The 19,514-nt window shown below is 46.8% G+C and overlaps 1 protein-coding gene across 1 annotated transcript in view; it reads right to left on the bottom strand.

Annotated features, from left to right (window-relative positions):
- LOXHD1 (lipoxygenase homology PLAT domains 1) overlaps window positions 1–19,514 on the bottom strand; it is a 179,416-nt gene that overhangs the window by 24,989 nt on the left and 134,913 nt on the right. Inside the window, exons 32-37 of the mRNA XM_042781382.1 lie at window positions 16,123–16,331; window positions 14,044–14,229; window positions 9,695–9,822; window positions 3,866–3,983; window positions 3,122–3,296; window positions 1,135–1,320 (exon numbers count right to left, since the gene is read on the bottom strand). Of these exons, the coding sequence (XP_042637316.1) occupies window positions 1,135–1,320; window positions 3,122–3,296; window positions 3,866–3,983; window positions 9,695–9,822; window positions 14,044–14,229; window positions 16,123–16,331 (1,002 nt within the window). The remainder of the gene's footprint in view (window positions 1–1,134; window positions 1,321–3,121; window positions 3,297–3,865; window positions 3,984–9,694; window positions 9,823–14,043; window positions 14,230–16,122; window positions 16,332–19,514) is intronic.

Genomic DNA, 19,514 nt, shown 5'->3' with positions numbered 1-19,514 from the left:
GGCAGTATCACTACGGAAGTAGGAATGCCCAACCTTCCTTTCGAGGAGTGGCTGGTGGGTTTGAACCGCCAGCCTTCTGGTTAGCAGTCAAGTGCCTTAGCCACTATGCTACCAGATAGTGAGTCTATATTAATGAGGGAGGGACAACTCAGAAAAGGAGAGTGAGAACAGTTGCACAATAACTTGAAGAATGTCACCAATGTCTCTGAACATGTCAATGCTATTGAATTGGTGTATGTTTAGTTATGTATATTTTCAACAGCAGCCAATAAAATATTTTTTAAAAAAGGAAAATCGTCAAGTTCCTTTATGAAGAGAGGTTGCAAAATGCCAAGTCATGTTTCATCAGTCACAACAACACATTGGTCCTCGGTGAGCAAACACAACATTCAGGACAGCTCTCGGCCACTGGTTGGGAGACTCAGGAAAGACTGGAGAAGACCTGTAGCAGATGGCATTGTTAAAGCCAGTTTCTATGCAAGACAGGAAAGATGAGTTAGAGCAGCAGGAATTAAGAAAGCAGAATGTATCAAGGAAGTGAAACTTAGTATTGAACAACTAACTCCACTCTAATTACATACACTGCAACCTCAAAGCCAGGAAAAAGAGGGGGGAGGGAGGTCAGCATGGCCTGAAGACAAAGAAAAGGGTAACCCAAGAAATGTTGAGAACACGAATTTCATCACAGTTACAGATGTGATAAAATATTTCTTTAGGTACTTGGAAGTTAAAAATAAATTTCTTGCTTGGCTTCTATCCTGTTTTATAGTTTATAAGTGAATTTTGTTAATTTTAGGCCTGCTACTATAAATAAACAAATATAATTCTTTATAGAAAATCCATGGGAAGTGAATTTGGTGTATAACCTTTTTCTTCACTTTTTATGCCTAAATTACATACAAAGAATGCTTTACATCACAAAAATTGAAGAACCAACAATCATGAAGGCAGGAGGAGCTGAACTTCACCTCTAAACATACCCAAAAATATTGGCTCTCTTTAACTGTCAAAATAGTGACAGTCTGTCATTTTTAGTTGCCTGCCTCCCTAGGATAGGCAAGGTCGACAGGCTGTCCAGGCAGTGGGTAAAGACTCAGGCTGACCTTGAACTGACCTGACCTTGAACAGAGTTACCTTTGTTGTCGTGCCAGACCCTCAGCTTGCAGAGGTGGCCCAGGCTCAGCATGTCAGAGAAGTTGAATGTGTCGGTGCTGTTCCGCTCAAACTTGTTCCAGTTAGCCGACTGCTTCAGGGCCAGGGTCCCACTGTCCCCGTTCTCCCCAAAGATGATGATGAACACATTGGCATCAGTGCCTGCTCCTACAAGGCACAAGATGTGGGCTTAGGTGCCAAGGTCTCTGACACATAGCCCTCTGACCTTGCTCTTGGACTTCTTGGATGGGCCAGGGGTGCGATCAACTAAAATCAAACCCATTGAGTCATTTCTGACTCATAATAATCCCATAGGACAGAGTAGATCAACCTCATAGGGTTTCCAAATCTGTAATCTGTATACAAGCAGACTGCCACATCTGTCTCCTGTGGAGTGGCTGGTAGGTTCAAACCACTGACCTTGCAGTCTGCAGCCGAGTGCTTAACCACTGTGTTCTGGGGCTCCCCAGAGGTGTAGATGAGCAGAAGTCAGAGTTAACGAGGCCAGGGGTGAGGTCTGAAAGGGCTGGCCTGTGTCCTCGGTTCCTGAGTCTACAATTCTGTCCTTCACCTTATCTTTGTGCCTTGCAAATACTATTGGCCTATCTGGAGTCATGGTTAGCAAATATGAATGGTTTAGTGCAAAAATGCTTCTATACTAGGGGGAAATACACCCAACTTTAAAAGGCATGCCATGTAGAGTGGCTTTATGATTCAGAAGCACAGGCCACTTCTGGCACAATGAAGGTTCAGAAGGAAGGAGGGACATTCCTTGCTCCCTAAATCTACCTCTGATTAACATTTTATACTAAAACTCCATATCATTTGCGTAAGCCAAACAAAAACATTAACATCAGCCAATAGTAGGTACTTCTGGAAGAGGTAACCCACTGAAGCTCTTCTGATGCACACCATGCTATTATCAATGAGCTTACCAATTATTTTCTGAGAGCACATTTGAGAGAGTGGAGGGCTTGAAAACATGTGGATGCTTGGAATTTACAAAATGTGTGAAGGCTCCCTCAAGAGGGGAAAAGAAAGAAGGAAGGTTCCATCTGTTGAAAATACAAGCTTCATCCAGATAGGGCCAACAAGTTAACACCTCACAACCAACAGCCAGTTTCTGTTGAGTTGATTCTGACTCATGGTGACCCCATGTGTGTCAGAGTAGAGTTTTGATGAGTTTTTAGAAGTGGATCACCAGGCTTTGTTTCCAAGGTTATCTATGCATGGACTCCAACTTCCAAGCTTTCAGTTAGCAGCCAAGTATCTTAACCATTTGCACCACTCAAGGATTTTAATGCCTCAGTTAAAAAAAACAAAACAAAAACCTCACTGCCATCAAGCCAATTCCAACTCATAGCTACCCTCACTGGGTTTCCAAGGCTGTAAATATTTATGGAAGCAGACTGCCTTATCATTCTTCCATGGAGTGGCTGGTGGGTTTGAACCACCAACATTTGGGTTAGCAGCCAAATGCCTTAACCACTACACCACCAAAGCTCCTTAATGCCTCAATAGCCATTTATAACCAATGCATTTGTCAGATTCCTTGCAGCAGCTCTTGAGGAGAAGGCATGCATAGATAGGGCCAGTAGAAGGCATTGCTTCCATGGCTAGACAAGAGTATGCACCCTCTCAGATTCAGATCTTTCATATACTAGTACTTTTTCTTGGAAGGTTCTTTTTTTGGGGGGGGTATCCATCTGCATAAACAGCCTCTGTTCGTCTTTTCAGACTTGCCTTTGGCATCACCTTCTCTGAGAAGGCTTTCAGGACCCTCTCTCCTGGTCCCCAGCTGGGTAAGGTGGCCTCATCATGTTCCTCAGCCTACTATGCCAACCTCAATCAGACCCTCACCTCACTGTGATTGCTCCAAAGAAAAACACCCTGACTGGAGCCTAAGACAAGAGCCAGACTATGAGGGTGAAGGCAAGGGTAGCAGGAGGTGGGCAGGTCCAGGACCCACCCAGGATGTCGCTGGTCTTCACTGTGACAGTGTAGGAAGTCCACTCCATCATCTCCTCCCCATCAATGACAGCACATATCTCACACACCAGGGTCTTCTTGCCCTTCCGCTGGGACAGCCAATCTCCATAGTAGAACATGGTCAGATCTCCTGTGTTCATGTTCTTCAGGAGGATCTGGAAGACAGGGGTCCATGTGGGAATGCAACCCAGCTGCAGGGCTGGTTTCAGCCCAAATAGAGAGCCCAAGGACCTGGTCTCCCCAGCCAGGTTTCTGCTGAGCAGGCTCAGACCGCTCCCCTGGGAGAAGGCAGAGGGCTAAGATCGACAAAGGAGCAGCCATCTAAATGCATTGTTGGAGGGGCCCCCAAAGCTCCATGACCGTCCTGCCTGATGTTCCCATCCTGAGCTTCTCTGTCCCAGCTCTTACTGCTTCTCTTCCCCGACTCGCTTCCCCAAAGAAGCCTCCCTCAAGCCACCTCTCACTCCATCTCCCTCCATATCCCACTGACAGCTCATTCTGGATTCTCAGACAGTTGATTCAATTTTGATTGGACACAAACAAATAAAACTAAGTTATCTGATTAATTCATGCCAAAGGGCATATTGGGTTATACAGACTGGATTTATGTTACCAATCTTTTAGAATGACATTTGTACTTTAAGGCCCACTGACTCAGCCCAGAGGAGCAGGGAGGAGGGGTGGTGGATAGTAGCTGGCAGGCAGGGGAAGGCCAAGTGTTTACCCTCTCTAGGAACCACTCAGGCCGGCTGCCCAGGCCGTCGATTCGGATCCGCATCTTGGTGAAGGGGGCAATGTCCAGGATCTCCATGATGAAGGTGTCGTTCTGCTCCCGCTCAAACCTGAGGTGCAAAGGAGGTATGAAGGAGGGAGGCTGACTGTGGTGAAGGGCTGGGCTAGGGCAGGGGCAAGATCTGGGGGAGAAGCAAGGGACCTACTCAGTCCCTCTCTTTGCTCCCAAGGACTCCCCAACAGCCTGTCCCTTGCACACTAAGTGTGCCCTGAAAGATTAAGTGAAGAGAGTGTGGCTGGGAGGAATGGCACTGAACCTAGGGCCACCAGTTATGGGTTTTAACCTCATTCTGCTAGTCTCCTAGGGCAGTCCCAGCTCCTCTCTGGGACTTAATTCTTACCTAGAATATGGAGAGAATGACACTAGTCCTACAATTTCACAAAACTGTCATGTGGACCAGGTGGATGTGAAATCAACTTACAATGTAAAAAGAACTCCGTATTTACAAAGCCTTACATGAGATTCTATGGGTGACAGGCCCTCCATGAATGATGGGGCAGGTTGTGCACTGCACAATTCTAGATGATGCCATTCACAATTTCCCATGTGCAATCTGCACAACTGAACACAGTAATCCTGGGCTGGGTGATGATATTGACAGCTATAAAGTGCAAGGTAAATAAAAGTAATGTTGCTTTGGTTGCTATTACTATTTTTCTACTGAATGACCTCATCATCTTAGAGATGCGTTATCTTTATTCCTACTGCTCTCCCCACAGTGCTGCACATACAATACGACCTTCAATGCTGCCTGATTGCTTCACTGCTGACTGATTCCAGATGATGATGCTGACAAGCCCCTCAGGGTAGTGCAGGTGGCACTGAAGACACAGCTCTGCACAGCAATCGTTATGCTCCCTTGAATACAGACATAATTTTTAAAAAGCAGAGGCCACGAATGCTGGGGCTGCCAATGCTGCAAACCAAGAAATTAACTTCCACTAGTCTTAAAGGAAAGAGCCCTGGTGGCACAGTGGTTAAGTGCTCAGCTGCTAACTGAAAGGCCAGCGGTTTAAACCCACCAGCCTCTCCATAGCAGATATGCAGATATGTGGCAGTCTGCTTTTGTAAAGATTTACAGCCTTGGGGACCCAATGGGAGCAGTTCTGCTCTGTCCAATCAGGTTGTTATAAGTTGGAATCAATTCAATGGCAACCAACAACAAAAGCAAGTCTTAAATGCAGATCCCCTGCCTGGTACAAAAGGTTAACACACTATGTTGCTAGCCAAAAGGTTGGAGGTTCAAGTCCATCCAGACATGTCTCAGAAGAAAGGCCTGGAAATCTGTTTCCAAAATATCAGCCATTGAGAACCCTATGGACCACAGTTCTACTCCAACACACATGGGGGCGCCATTGAGTCAGAACTGACTTGACAGCAAAAGGTTAGTCTTAAAGGCAGAGGTGGAACAGAGACCTAATCTCTTTAGATAACTCACTCATGTGCATTGTATGATTATTAGAAAGGAAAAAGTTCTTCTGAAAGTCTACCCCAAATCCCTCCTGCTCTAATTTAAGCCCCGTCTGGCCCTGGTCATGTGGAAATTGTGTGGAAGTGCTCACAAATTTCCTTGTCAAGATTGTACTGCACATTGATGTTCTTTCAAACCATCTGTCTACTCACTGATTTCTTTCTGTTGCCTGGCATACAATTTTGCAGTTCAAAAGAACTTTAGAGTTCTTTGCTGTGTAATTCTCTTCAATTTTCACCCTTTACATTTAACCAAAGTATCTCTACTTTATGGAGGTTTTATGGAAGAGAGGGTGTAAGAAGAGGAGGAAAGAGAAACACACTTTTCTTCTAGAAGATGGAATAGTGGGTTACAGTTGACCTTCACCCCTCAATTCAAGCGAAGCCCCAATTACTCCTGAGTACACATCTTCTTCTCAGGTAAAAGGCCCAGATCCAAAGGGAAAGTCCCTCCCTGGCCCTTCAACACTCCACGCCCCCACAATCCACACCTTTTCTGCTGCCCGGATCCCTTCAAAATCCTTTGACATGAAGTATTAATGGGGGGTCATTCAGAGGGAACCAGTCATTGATCCAGGCCCCTGCCCCTACTCCTGGCTGTTAAAGTGGCCCAGGGGCACCCTGGTCATCTACTAAAGGAGCCTGTACTCTGCAGCTAGAGCCCTGGTGGTGCCATGGTTAAGCACTTGGTTGGTAAACAAGAGGTTGGTGATTTGAAACCATCCAGCAGGTCAGTGGGAGAAAGACCTGGTAATGTGCTCCTATAAAGATAACAGCCAAGAAAACCCTACGGGGCAGTTCTACTCTGTCCCATGGGGTCGCTACGAGTCAGAATCAATTTGATGGCACTCAATAACTCTGCAGTTGAAGAGGTGACAGCCGGGGCAGGCTTCCTACAGCCACTCCTCATTTCTGCCCATTCTGGTTTCCTTCTGTTCCCCACCCCCAGGAAAGGCTATCCTCAGGAAAGGGTTCAGCAAGCTACTTCACCTCTCTACGCCTCCAGAAAAACTAAACCCGCTGTCATCGAGTCAATTCTGACTCATAATGACTCCTCTTGGGTTTCCAAGGAGGTAAACTTTTACAGAAGTAGATTGGCCAGTCTTCCTTCCACGGAGTGGCTAGTGGGTTAGAACCACCAACCTTCTGATTAGCCATCAAATGCCTTAGGCACTGTGCCACCAGAGCTCCTGACTCAATGTCTCAGCCACCTTATTTGATACTAGTGTACACTACAGAGGCTGTTGTGAGTTAATATATATTAAAAAAAGAAAAAAAAAAAACTTGAGACAAGTGTTCTGGTTCCCTAGTGCCGCTCTGATGAGAAATATACCACAAATGGGATGGCCTTAACAAACAGGAGTTTATTCTTACAATTTGGAGGCTTTAAGTCCAAGTTCAAAGTGCCAAGCTCCAGGGGCTGGGTGAAAGCCCCTCAACCTTGGGGTCCAGCTCTGCCTCCTGTTCCCAGCCCACTGGAGCTAGAGGCGTTTCTTCACTCAGACAACTGCTGGCTGCTGAGGCTGAGAAACCCCAAGGTTGACAAGTCAAAAGGCACAGTCCCGATGTTACCAAACCACACGGCAGGCCATTAACTTAAGTCCATTGTAAGTCCCAACGTCGGCAGAGCATAGCAGGCTGTTGAGCAATGACACGGCTACATGCAGGGTCCAAGCGTGCCATAGGCTAGAGACCATTCTCAAAACTTCTCCTTATATACAGGAAGCAGACCACATACTCAAAGGCAGCTACTCAGCTGCTCATCGTAGATTCCAACATGGAGTTGATTACCAGTCTCATCATGAGGAATACTACATCCAGCTGCCGCTCAACCAGGCCTAGCCAAGTTGACAAACAAACATAACCACCACAGACAAGTGTCTAGCAAAGAGTTTAGTCAATGTTAACCATTATTATTATCATCATCATTCCTCGTTGCTCAGGAAAAATTACAGGAGGGAACAGGAGTTGCACAATGAGAGAGAAGAGCCAAGAGAAGGTAGGCAAAAAATGTTCTCCCCAGGATAAGCTTCTAGTTTCATGAGCTGCTCTGTTCACGGGAAGAAATTCCCACCTGGCCGGCACAAGTTTCAGCATCTTTATCCCTGTGACACCTTCATCACCATCATCATCCACCAACAACACCATTCTCACTGTCATCACCACCACCACTATCCAGAAGTATCCCTGTGTGTTCACACCACTCAAGGCCAGAGCTTGGAGCTGTGAGGGACTCAGAAAGAACATCAGCTTCGGGAAGGGAGCAATGCGGCTCAGAAGCAAGTGGCTGGGGTGGGTTTTAAATATCCTGGGCTTGGATTACTGAGCATCTTGATCAAAGTTTCTACAGAAGAGTCATGACCAAAAGGGAGAAAATGGGGAATGGAATTTCAAATTCTCATGGAATCCAGACTTTCTGGAGCCACTGAGGCTGGATGAACCTCTGAAACCATTGCCCTGTGATAATCTTTTACCTTAAACCTTAAGCCAAAAATATCCCCTGAAGTCTTTTTTAAACCAAACAGTAGTTTAGCTTAATTAGTAAAGAAAGCCTACCTTGAACTATCCATATAAGATCAAATTGACAATAGTAACGTGAAAGATTAGACAGGAAGCTTGGGTGGCACTGAGTTTATGTTAATGGTGGTGGAACAATTAGGAAAAAGGGGTGGGGAATAGTTGCATAGCTAAAAGAATGTAATTAATATCACTGAATCGTACATGTAGAAATTGTTGAATTGGTGTATATTTAGCTGCATATGTTTTCAACAATACAAGTAAGATAAATTATTAATAATTAAAAAAAGAGATTAGGGCCTAGGGAAGATTTGAAGGACAATGATGGAACACAGAAAACCAGCCAAAGTCCAGGACAGTCTAAGCTGGGGATTTAATGAGAGGCACAGACAGTAAGTACTATAGGAGCGTTTCCCTCATTATCATTATTAATGACTATGTTAATAAGTAGTGGGAGCTCTGCTGGCGTAGTGCCTAAGGCATTTGACTACTAACCAGAAGGCTGGAGGTTCAAACCCACCAGCTATTCCTCAGAGGAAGATTGGGCAATCTACTTCCAGAGAGATACTGCCTCGGAAACCCAAGGAGGGGTCCCTGTGAGTCAGATCCAACTCGACAGCAGTGAGAGAGAAAGCTAATAGGTAGTAGAACTTATGGCTTAAGACTAAGGACAACCTGGGTGCAGTTCCCAGTGCCCTGCTATTGCCTTTGTGACCTTCGGCAGCATGACTTCACCTTGCTGTGCCTCAGTTTTCTCACTTGTAAAATGGGGATGATAATAATAGTGCTCATAGTGTTGTCGGAGGACTAGATGTGTAAATACATGTCAAAGGCTTCAAACAATGCCTGGCACAAAATAACCCCACAGAAATGTTAGTGTTGCCACTGCTGTTCTCCTTAGTTGTTAAGCTCCATGACAACAGGGACCGTCTCTTCCTTGTCGTACCATCTCTCAGGTGCCTGAGACAGTATTTGACATGTACTAGTTAATAATTTTTATTATTTAAAATTTTTTTAGCTTTTAATTTTGAAGTAATTTTAGATTTATAGAGAATTTGCAAAAATAAAAGTGTTTCTGTGTAAGCTTCACCTAGTTTTCCAAATTGTAACTTCTTACATTACCATTGTATAATTATTGAAACCAGAAAATTAACAATGATACAATACTATCAACTAATCTAAAGATTAGTAGATTAGTGGGAGCTCTGGTGGTGTAGTGCCCAAGGCACTTGACTGCTAACCAGAAGGCTGGTGGTTCAAACCCACCAGCCACTTCTCGGAAGGAAGATTGGGCAATCTACTTCCACAGAGATAACACCTCGGAAAGCCAAGGAGGGGTTGCTATGAGTCGAAATCGACTCGACTGCAGTGAGTTTGGTTTTGAATCTATAGATATTGCACTAGATACTTTTGAGTGATTGAAGGGAGGAAGGAAGAAGGAAGGAAGGAAGGAAACAAGGAAGGAAGAAATGGACGAAGGGAAGGAGAAATGAAAGGACAAGGGGAGGGAGGGAGGAAACAAGGAAAAGATTGCCATGGGCTGAGAGATCAAGGAAGGCTTCCTTGAGGAGGTAGATTTGAGTTGGCCCTTGAAAGAGAAAGAGGTCTTGAGACAGAAGAAAGTGAATGAAGGGCATTCCTGGAGGAAGGAATCATATGGTGTGGAGGCTAGAGGGCACCACAGTATGAGGGGAGTATGAGAGAACCAGTCTAGTTGAAGGCAGGACAAGCCAGAGGGTGGGGAGTTGGATGTGGCAGAGCCACTTGTGATACCTGGCCTTCTTTTTGTCCAGCTGCACCTCCTCTGTGCTACCATTGATGCCATAGAGGGTCATAAAGATGTTGGAGTCAGTGCCACCACCAACCACATCACCAGTCCACACCGTCATCTCGTAGAGCACCTGTCATGAAGCAGGGGACATGAGTCTGAGCTCTGGCCTCGTCTGCCGACCCTGTGTGACTGGCCTCATTCTCACCAGGGAAGGAAGGCAACACACTCTCCAAGCTTTGGGGCTCTGAAAAAAGCCCTAGCCCCCACTCCAACCAACTGTAAATATCTAAACAGCAAGAGTCATGTCCCCTGCTGTGCCTGGTTCAGGGATGGATTGGAGCTCAGCTTCTGAAAGACAAAATATCAACCAATTTCTTTGTCAGTTGAATCCTGTCCTAGTTACCTAGAGCCCACAAAATGGGTGGCTTTAAGGAAGAGAAGTTATTGTCTCATAATTGTAAAGGGTCCACGTCTGAATTCAGTGTATAGGTGGGACCATGCTCCTTCTGTTTGCTGTAGAGGGGAAGAGTCTTCCCTGTCTTCCCCAGCTTCTCGTAGCTCCAGACGTTTCTCAGGGTTCTTCATTTTTCAGATGCATCTTCATGTGGCATCTGTCTTCATCCTGTGTCACCATTTTCTGTGTCTGTTCTCCCCTTTCATAAGACACCACTCAAATGGGGTCAGGACCCCTGCCCCCCAGTCCAGTATGACCTTGTAACTTAACTGACAACACCTGAAAAGAAAACCTTATTTTCCAGTAGGCTCACATTCAGAGGTACTGGGGTTAGGACTTCAGTATGGCTTTTTGGAGGACACAGTTCAATCCATGGCACCAATGTAAGCCCATCCACTCTAGCAGGGTGGGCAGTGACCTCGGGAGCCATCCAGGATCCGGTTTGACTCCCTGATCTGACACCTGCTGTCTGTCTACCCTGGGGCAACTGCTTCTCCTCTCCAGCCTGTTTCCTCCACGTAAAACAGGGACAAATCTATTTCCCAGGGTTTATGAGAGCTACAGACGTGTCATGCCAGTGCTCAGTGCTGGCCTGCCACAGGGCACAGCTTCCAGAAATAGCAGCAATTCTGGTTAAGCTCTGGTTGGTGTTGGCGTTGTGAGCTTTTATCAAGTGGATTCTGACTCATGGGAACCCCCCGTGTGGAGAGTAAACTGTGATCCACAGCGTTTTCAGGGCTCTGACTTTTCAGTTGCAGATCACCAGGTCTGTCTTCTGAGGCTCCTCTCAGTGGGTTTGAACAACCAACCATTGCAGCTGGTAGTCAAGCACTTGACCATTTGTGCCAACCAGGTCTCCTAGGTTCTTGATGTCCAGCCCTCCTCCACTCCACAGTCAGTAGCTCCTGAGCATCTGTAAGCGGAATGCCGTCATTGGTGAAGTTTAAGGGAGGACCGTCTCAATTCATTTGCAAAGTGGAACAGTCGCCTATTTTACGTCATTTTTACTTTAGGTTGGGTTTTGCCCTTTGCCTCCAAAGAAGATTCATTCCCTCTGTCTCCACCAGAGGGTGAGGGAGTGGGCTGCTCCTCCACAGAGGGAGCCCTCATGGAGTCCCCACCTGGGGCCTTCCTCTAAGAGGCATGACCCTCACTGGGCCTCAGCAGCATTCTCTGGTCTGATTCTTACTCACCAGGTGCCTGAGGACCAGCAGTTGGAACTCAATAGATCAGAGAGGCTAGGACACGTGCAGAGGAAATTCCAGGCCGACTGTCTCCTTTAACACACCTGGCCCATCTCTTCCCCTGCAGTCATGAGGTTGCTTTATTACCTGTGCAGGTGTCCGGGTCCCCACTACCCAGAAGCCTTTGAACTCAGCAACGACACCCCTAACTTGTGCCTGTGGTCTTGGGTGCTTTTCTACAGCATCTTGAACTTTGCCGTGGTGAGAAGTATTGTTTGCAGGCCTGGCCCATGGGAGAAGTTTAGTTTGCAGAGGGCATGGATGAAGAGTTTCTGCTTTATCAGGAAAATCCCCTTTGGTGTAACAAAGGTATGCGAGGTCAGCAGGAGGAGGACTGGGAACAAAAGTAGACCCTTTTCTGCTCTTATCCGGACAAGCATGAAAAAATAGAATGATCAAAATGAGTGTTTCAAGGCTCCATGCAGATGGGCCCCAGGCCTCCGGGCTGGTCCTCTCAGACTCCTGTGTTCTCCACATCCATCTTTCTTTTCTTTACACAGGTACATCTCTCTTTATATAATAGGTGTGTTTCTAAAAAGAGGCACAGAAGCAGGGCTTTTGTGATTCCAATCTGACATCAGATGCACTGGGGAGAGGGCCAGGCCACAGCACCCCGTGGTGAGCTCCTCTGTCAAGTGAATAACAGGGGTGTAGATCTGGATTGTCATAACCCACAGAGGTCAGAGGGGGATGAAGCTACAGTGCGAGGGGTATGTGTGTGGGTATGTGTATGGAGGGCCCACAGGCACACACAGACATATTCATAGGCACACACAAACATGCATATTGACACACAAAGGCAGACATCCACAGTCAGACACACAAACACAGGCACACACAGACACACACATTGACACAACAGCACACACAAACAGACACACATAGAAAACACACAGGCATACAGAGAGGCACACACAGACACATGCAGGTGTACACAGGCAGACATCGACATGCACTGGCACACACACAGGTACATACAAGCATACACAGGTGCACACAGGTACATACAAAAGCACCCAGACATCACACAGGCAGATGCATACACAGACAGACACGCACACATGTCCACATGAGCACTGGGAACTGGGTCAGGGTGGGAGGTGCCTGGATAAATTGGGAGCTCACCCACAGCACCGTCTGGCCCACATGGAGATGTCTGGGAAGGGGGTTGTCTGTGCAGTAGACAGCTCTGCTCTCCAGAGGGAGAGGCGGGGACCCTCGCTCCTGCTTCCCAGAACCAAGGCTCTTAGAACTTCACAACTCAGCCCCTCCTGTGTGTCCACCTAAAATAGAAGCAGGGTGCACCCAGGCCCAGGCCCAGGCCCAGGGTGATGTCCTCCTGCCTTTACGGGGCGTTTCTGACATGAACCCACCAGCCGGTGGTTTAGATTCAGGAAGACAGATGAAGGCCAGGGTCTGTTGACCCCCAGCTGTCATAGTGAAAAAAGGCCAGGGTCCAGGTCAGCTAGAGGCCTCTGTACTACCAACTGGTCATGTGTCCTTGGGTTTCTGAGCCCAGGAGCCTGCCTCCCACCCAGGCCCAACTTTTGAGTTGACACAACTTGTTCCAGGCCATTTGGCCAGTTACAGGTGGAGCCAGGACAAGAGCTCAGGACTCTTGCCTCCCAAACTTTTCCAGTCTTTTTTCTTTTTTTAAAATTGCACTTTGGGTGCAAATTTACAAAGCAAATTTCTTTTACATTCAACAGTTCACACACATTTGATTTCATGGCCATAAATATACTCTCCTCCCATCCCCTCCCTATGACTACCCGCTCCCTGTGCCCTTCTTAACTATTCATTCCTGTCTGTCCAGCTTTCCCTCTATATGAATGCTGCCCCTCTGGTGTCTCATGGCTGATTGATCTAAGGGTGCATCTTCCTAGAGTAGGTGGGTGCATCGCCCTGGGGTAGGTGTATTGCATGTAGGTCTTTCTACTGTTGGGCTGAGAGCCAGTCTATGGAAGTGAGTCCATTTCTACTCCCAAAGGGTAACCCGAAGCCAAAGTCTCTATCCAATCAGTAATTCTTGTCATGTTTGTGTTTTTTAATTTTGTGCCACATTTTCCCTCCCACTCTTTCTAGGATCTCCAGTTTTGATCCCTTTCTGAGTGATTGGCATTCGTAGCTGGGCACCAACTAGTTCTTTTGGTCTTGAGGTCATGAAAGTTAAGGAGAATATTGTAAGGAGAGCTTCTTGATGCACTGTGAGATCCAGAGGCTAACAGCGTCCCAAATGCCATCATTCCCATCACCATGCTGTGGTGTTAATGCAATATCCTTTGGAGAAGAACAATCCTGGATGTCTGGGTAGCACTGTGACCTTGCAGAGCTCTTCATGAACCACCCATGATTTTATTAGTTCTCACAAAAATCTTACAAGGACCAGGGTGGGAAGCATGATTGCCATGCTGTGTATGAGAAGAGGAAGGCCCAGAGAGGTCAGATGACTTGTCCAAGGTCACACAGCAGCTGACTAGAAGTTTCAGTCTCCTGATTCCTAGCAAGTGAGTCTAGCTACTACACCAAGCTGCAACCCTCTGCCAATGCCCCCGTACCCAGTCTGCTGCTCCTCTCACACATCTGCATTGCTGTCCCCATCTCAATCTGTACCACCCCTGCCATACTGTGCCTACATCTAGTACCCTCATACCTTCACCCCAATGTTGACTACTGTGGCATCCAGGAGGTCGAAGACACGGGAAGTGACGCCATCACCTCGGTCCTTGGCGAGCCAGTAGTTGCAGCACAGTGTGTACTTGATGCCCTGGGTGGGCACAGATAGGCACAGCTCCTCCACTAGCCAACAGCTCTCAGGGGAGGCCCCGTCATGGCCCAGCTGGGAGACAACACATTAGGTCCATGAGAATCTGAGCACAAGTGCCAAGAAGCTTCCCTGTTCAGTGTCCCCCTCCCCTTTCTGGCCCCACTCAATGGCCCTTCCATTGTGCCCTCCACTTGTAGGCTTAGGTTCTGTTCATCTGGGATAAGCATAGATTGATGGGCCATAGGCAGTGTCAGTGCTGGGAAGCATTCATTAATTCAGTGTTACTCTTGCCCTTCTCCTCATTCCATCCCACATTTACAGTTACCTTTCAAAGAGGTTGCAGAGAGCATACTATTTAGCACAAAGGAATGAATTCTGTACTGTGAAATCTCAGCCCTCACAGTCCCTGAGGATGAGGCTCCATGGGGTCAGGACACCCTCCTAGGCTCCCCTAAAATGTGCTGGGCAGAGAGCTGACAGTCCCTCCTACTGACTGCCTATCCTCTTCACCCCCACCTTCCAATCACTTCTTTCTGCTGCAGAGTAATCTCGGGGTAAGGGTAAATGGAAGACCAGAATCATCAGGCAAAGAACAGCCCCCTGTGGCTCAAGCCAAGGCTTGAGGGTTGTCAGACCTGGGACCACCTGGGTGATGTAACATGTGGTTACAGACACGTCTGTCTCCCCCATCGCCACTGGGCTCCTTCAGGGCAGAGAGTATGTTCTTGCTTCTTCGTTTTCTCCAAGTATAGGGAGTGCACACAGTGGCACTCAATGCCTGTCACTCATTCAGCAAGCCCTGGGTACCAGGCTAAGGGCAGGGGCACTAACCAATAGCAAGGCCAGTCCTTCCTGCAGGGAGCTCACAACCTCATGAGAAGAGACACATTTCAATGGTTACACTATCATATCAGGTTTGGGAGTAACTCAGAGGGGCACCTAGCCAGCCCTAGGACAGAGGAAGCTTCAGGGGCAAATGGACTGCTGCACCGAGACATAAAGGCTGAGAAGTTTTCCAGATGGAGATGGTGGATACAGCAAGGCATTCCAGACAGGAGCATCAGTAAGAACAAAATCGCTGTAGTGAGAATGGCAAGGTGTGGAAGAGACCAGGAAGAGACTATGAGAAACCTACTCCCACAGTCCCACACATGCAGGTAGGCAACATTCTAAGAAGACCCCAGGATTTCAGCTCCAGGTGTGCACAGCCTGTATAATCCTCTCCACTTGAGTATGAACAGGACTTCACTTCTGTAATTAGGTTATGTAACATGGCAAAGGTGAAGAGACTCTGCAGATGTAATTAAGGGTCCTAATCAGTTGGCTTTAAGTAAATCAAAAGAGATATTATTCTAGGTGGGCCTGACTGAATCATGTGAATCCTCTAAAAGAGAGACTAGAAGTCAGAGGCACAGAAGCCAGACACATTTGAAGCAGAAAAAATCCTCACTTATTGGCCTTGTTGGGAAGTGGGCTGCATGGGCTGGAGTCAGTCTTATAACTCCAAGGAACTGGATTCTACCAACCATCAGTGAACCTGGAAAAGGACCTGAGCTTCAGATGCAATTACAGCTCCAGCCAACATCTGGATTTTAGTGCAGTAGGATCCCGAGAAGAGGACCCAAGCTACCCTGTGTCTGGATTCCTCACTCACAGAAACTGTGAGATAATAAATGTGTGTTGTTTTCAGCTACTAAGTTTGTAGTAATTTGTTACACAGCAAGAGAAAATGCATAGACAGAACATCTACATTGGGGAGCTGGAAAATGGGGACCCAGAAGGCCACTGACTCATCCAAGGTCATATAGCAACCAAGTTGATGACAGAGGCCAGGGGACTTCTCTCCACTTTCTCTGAGATTGGGCCTCACACTGGCTGTGGGGCCTCCACCCACTCATGTAATGGTCAGCTCCAGCCTGCTGTGGTCATTCTTCCTTCCCATCATGGGCCCCCAATGGAAAGCACCTCTATTTTCTTGATGACGCCCACATCCAAGCCTGCCACATAGAACTCCTCCACAGAGTCGCAGCTGAAGCCCTTCTTCCCTCGAGGGTAGTCCAACCAGATGCGGTTACTACGTTCATCGTCCTCCCCAATGAGGACGACGAAGGCCCGGCTGTCAGTGGCTGCATCCTTGTGCTTCCCAGTGGTGACTGACACATAGTAGGGAACAACTGCAAGAGATCAGAGGGGCTCAGTCTCACAATGGGCCAGGCGGACAAGGGGCACTTGGACATGACCTCTAGGAAGTACTTATTTCAACTCCTTGTCTCCCAGATAAAATACATGGAGCTGTTCAGACCGGTGAGTTATCCGTGTGAGAGCCTCCTCTCCTCGGGATGAGAGAGCTGCAAACTCACAAGAAGATGCAAAGAGAGCATCCATACTACTTGTTTGGATTGTCAAGCTACTAAAGCCCTCTTGACCAATTATTTCAGGCGAGCCAAGTACTCCCATGTGAAGTAGGTAAGAACAATAGCCCCTTGCCAAGTATAGGGGTTACACACCTGGAAAGCTTACCATGCTCAGCTTTAAAAGTTCTCGTTAAAAGTAGGAGTTGGGCGAAAAAGCAAACATGTGACCTAGGAGCCTTGGTGATGCAATGGTGGCTCAGCTGCCAACTGGAAGGCTGGCGGTTGAACTAACCCAGCGGCTCTGCAGGAGAAACATCTGGTGATCTGCTCCTGTGGAATGCCTAGAAAACCCCCTGGGGCAGTTCTGCTCTGTCTTATGGGTTGCTATGAGTCCAAATGGACTCAATAGCACCCGACAACCACTTATATGTAACATGGTAACTGAAAGTTCTTTAAGGCATCCATTTCCAAAACTAACCAGATTTATCAACATAAAAATCTATTCAGGGAGTGTCACATGGACTTCTAGTTGCCCAATAGCCATTCTTCCTTCAGGTAGGAGAGACAATGATATGTAAGCAGATGTAGTTGGGTGGGCTTCTGGGAAAATCTGTTTTGAAGGCACTGACTCAACGGGAAAGAGCATCTTTTTGAACTTTACCCTCCCTTTCATTCTTTTTGGAATGTGGATGTGATGGTTGGAGCTCCTGCAGCCATTCTGGAGCCACAGGCAACCTTTAGGATGGAAGCTGCTTGTAAGTTTGCTGAATGAACAGGTTGAAGGAATGTAGATCCCTGACTTCCCACTGAAACTGCTGTACCAGTTCCAGACTACCTGCTTATTTATTTTTCTTTTAAAATTTTCTTTGTTGTTGTTGTTGTTATTTGCCTTCGAGTCGGCCCCGACTCATAGCGACCCCTCCTTGGGTTTCCAAGGCAGTATCACTACGGAAGTAGGATTGCCCAACCTTCCTTCCGAGGAGTGGCTGGTGGGTTTAAACCGCCAGCCCTCTGGTTAGCAGTCAAGTGCCTTAGGAACTAAGCTACCAGAGCTCCTAAAATTTTCTTTAGTAGGATGTAGAACAAGATTTTTATGTACTATGTTGTGCCAATTGAGTATGGTGTCCCCCAAGACTATGGTCCCAAGCCCTCAGGCCCGGTGATTCGCTTTCTCAAGGTGTTTGGTTGTCATTGAGAAGCTACTCCGACCCTGTCCTCTGTTGCTTCTGTAATGTATCTGGATAATTTTGTAGCACAAGTGCATATGTAAGGTTATCTCCAGCCAAATCTATCTTGGTCTTGGGTATATACCTGTTTGCCTACCCCCAGATTACCTACTTTTGAACTACTTTTATATAAGAGAAAAAAAGAAAAGCCTTCATTTGTTTAAGTCATTATCTCTAGGTCTTTGTTACTAGCAGTTACTTATTGATACGACTTGAAAATGTTTCTGGTCAATCTTCTTCAATAGTTTGGGAGACTTTGGCCTTATGTCACACAACTTGTATCTCTTTGAAAAGTTTTCATGCCTGTCCTTCCTGGCTGCAAATACCTGTGGCATCTTCTGCACCTGACCATGGCCTATCTCATCTTTACAAGCACAACCCCACTAGAAATTCCACAGTGATCATAGTGCTTAATTAAGGTGAGACACTTTCTTGTGAGACCTGTCATTTACACACATAATGAGAAGGCAAAGTGTAAACAGATTGGCTCTCTCTGCCCTGGCTCATAGACCCACCACATGGTCTCCTGGAGGAAGATACACTGTTTGTCATGCTTTTATGTTTAATAGAACTGAACAGAGAGGCTCTTCACTCACATATGCAATAGACAAATATAAACCTGCCTTATCATTGTGGTTACAGCATTGGGCTGCTAACCAAAAAGTTGGTGGTTCAAGCCCACCAGCGGCTCTGTGGGAGAAAGATGAGGTAGTCTGCTTCTGTAAAGATTCACAGCCTTGGAAACCCTATGAGGCAGTTCTACTCTGTCTTACAGGGTCACTATGAGTTGGAATCAACCTGATGCCAGTGGGTTGGGTTTGGTTTTGGGGTTTTATCTCAAAACCTAGTTGGCAAAATGAACTTGTAGGGGATTACAATATTGTTTTATGGAGGTGGAAAAACTGAAGCCACAAGAGGTTAAGTGACTTGTCCAAGGCCACATGTTTTATTTTCAGACCCCCAAAATAGAGCTCAAGTCCTAAAACAACCAGCCCAGGATGTCTCCCCCTGACACACACCAAGTCAGGCCTTAATTAGTGTGGATGAGAATGCTTTGTGTGACCCATTACTGACAGGTAAGGGATTCTCATTGTTGCTGTTGATTTATGACTTGTGAGAGCTATCGTAGACCCTCTGGGCAGGATCCATAATCCCAGGAGTCTGGATAAGGATAAAGGCAACACCCTCTTGAGGGTGGATCAGTGGATTGAGGACATGTTGTTGTGTGCCATTGAGTCAATTGAAACTCAGAGCAATTCTAAAGGGCAGAGTAGAACTGCTCCCATAGGATTTCCTAGGCTATAAGCTTTACAGGAGCAGATTGCCAGGTCTTTTCTCCTGCAGTGCCACTGGTAGGTTCAAACCACTGACCTTTCAGTTAGCAGATGAACACTTAACCATTGCACCACAGAGCTCCTTTTAAGGACATCAGCACCCTAACTTCTTTTAGCCTTTGTTTTTCTATCTGTTGTTGTCAGCTGCTGTCAAGTGGGCCCCAGACTCATGGTGACTCCGTGTGCAATGAAACGAAATGCTGCTGGGCCTGTGCCATCCCCATGATCAGTGGTGGAGTGAACTGTTGTGATCCATAGGGTTTTCATTGGCTGATTTCCAGAAGTAGGTTGCCAGCCCTTTCTTTCTAGTCTGTCTTAGTCTGGATACTCCACTGAAGCCTGTTGAGCATCATTTCTCACTACCATCGAGTTGATTCTGACTCATAGCAATCCCTGTTGGGGTCCCAAGGCTGTAAATCTGTATGGAAGTAGAGCTGTACTGA

The sequence above is a fragment of the Orycteropus afer genome, unplaced genomic scaffold, assembly GCF_000298275.1.
Source record: "Orycteropus afer afer isolate SDZICR_OR568_19922 unplaced genomic scaffold, OryAfe1.0 scaffold00113, whole genome shotgun sequence".
NCBI classification, from domain to species: domain Eukaryota; kingdom Metazoa; phylum Chordata; class Mammalia; order Tubulidentata; family Orycteropodidae; genus Orycteropus; species Orycteropus afer.
The sequence above is the reverse complement of the archived record's forward strand: the minus strand, read 5'-3'. Positions and strand labels throughout refer to the sequence as shown.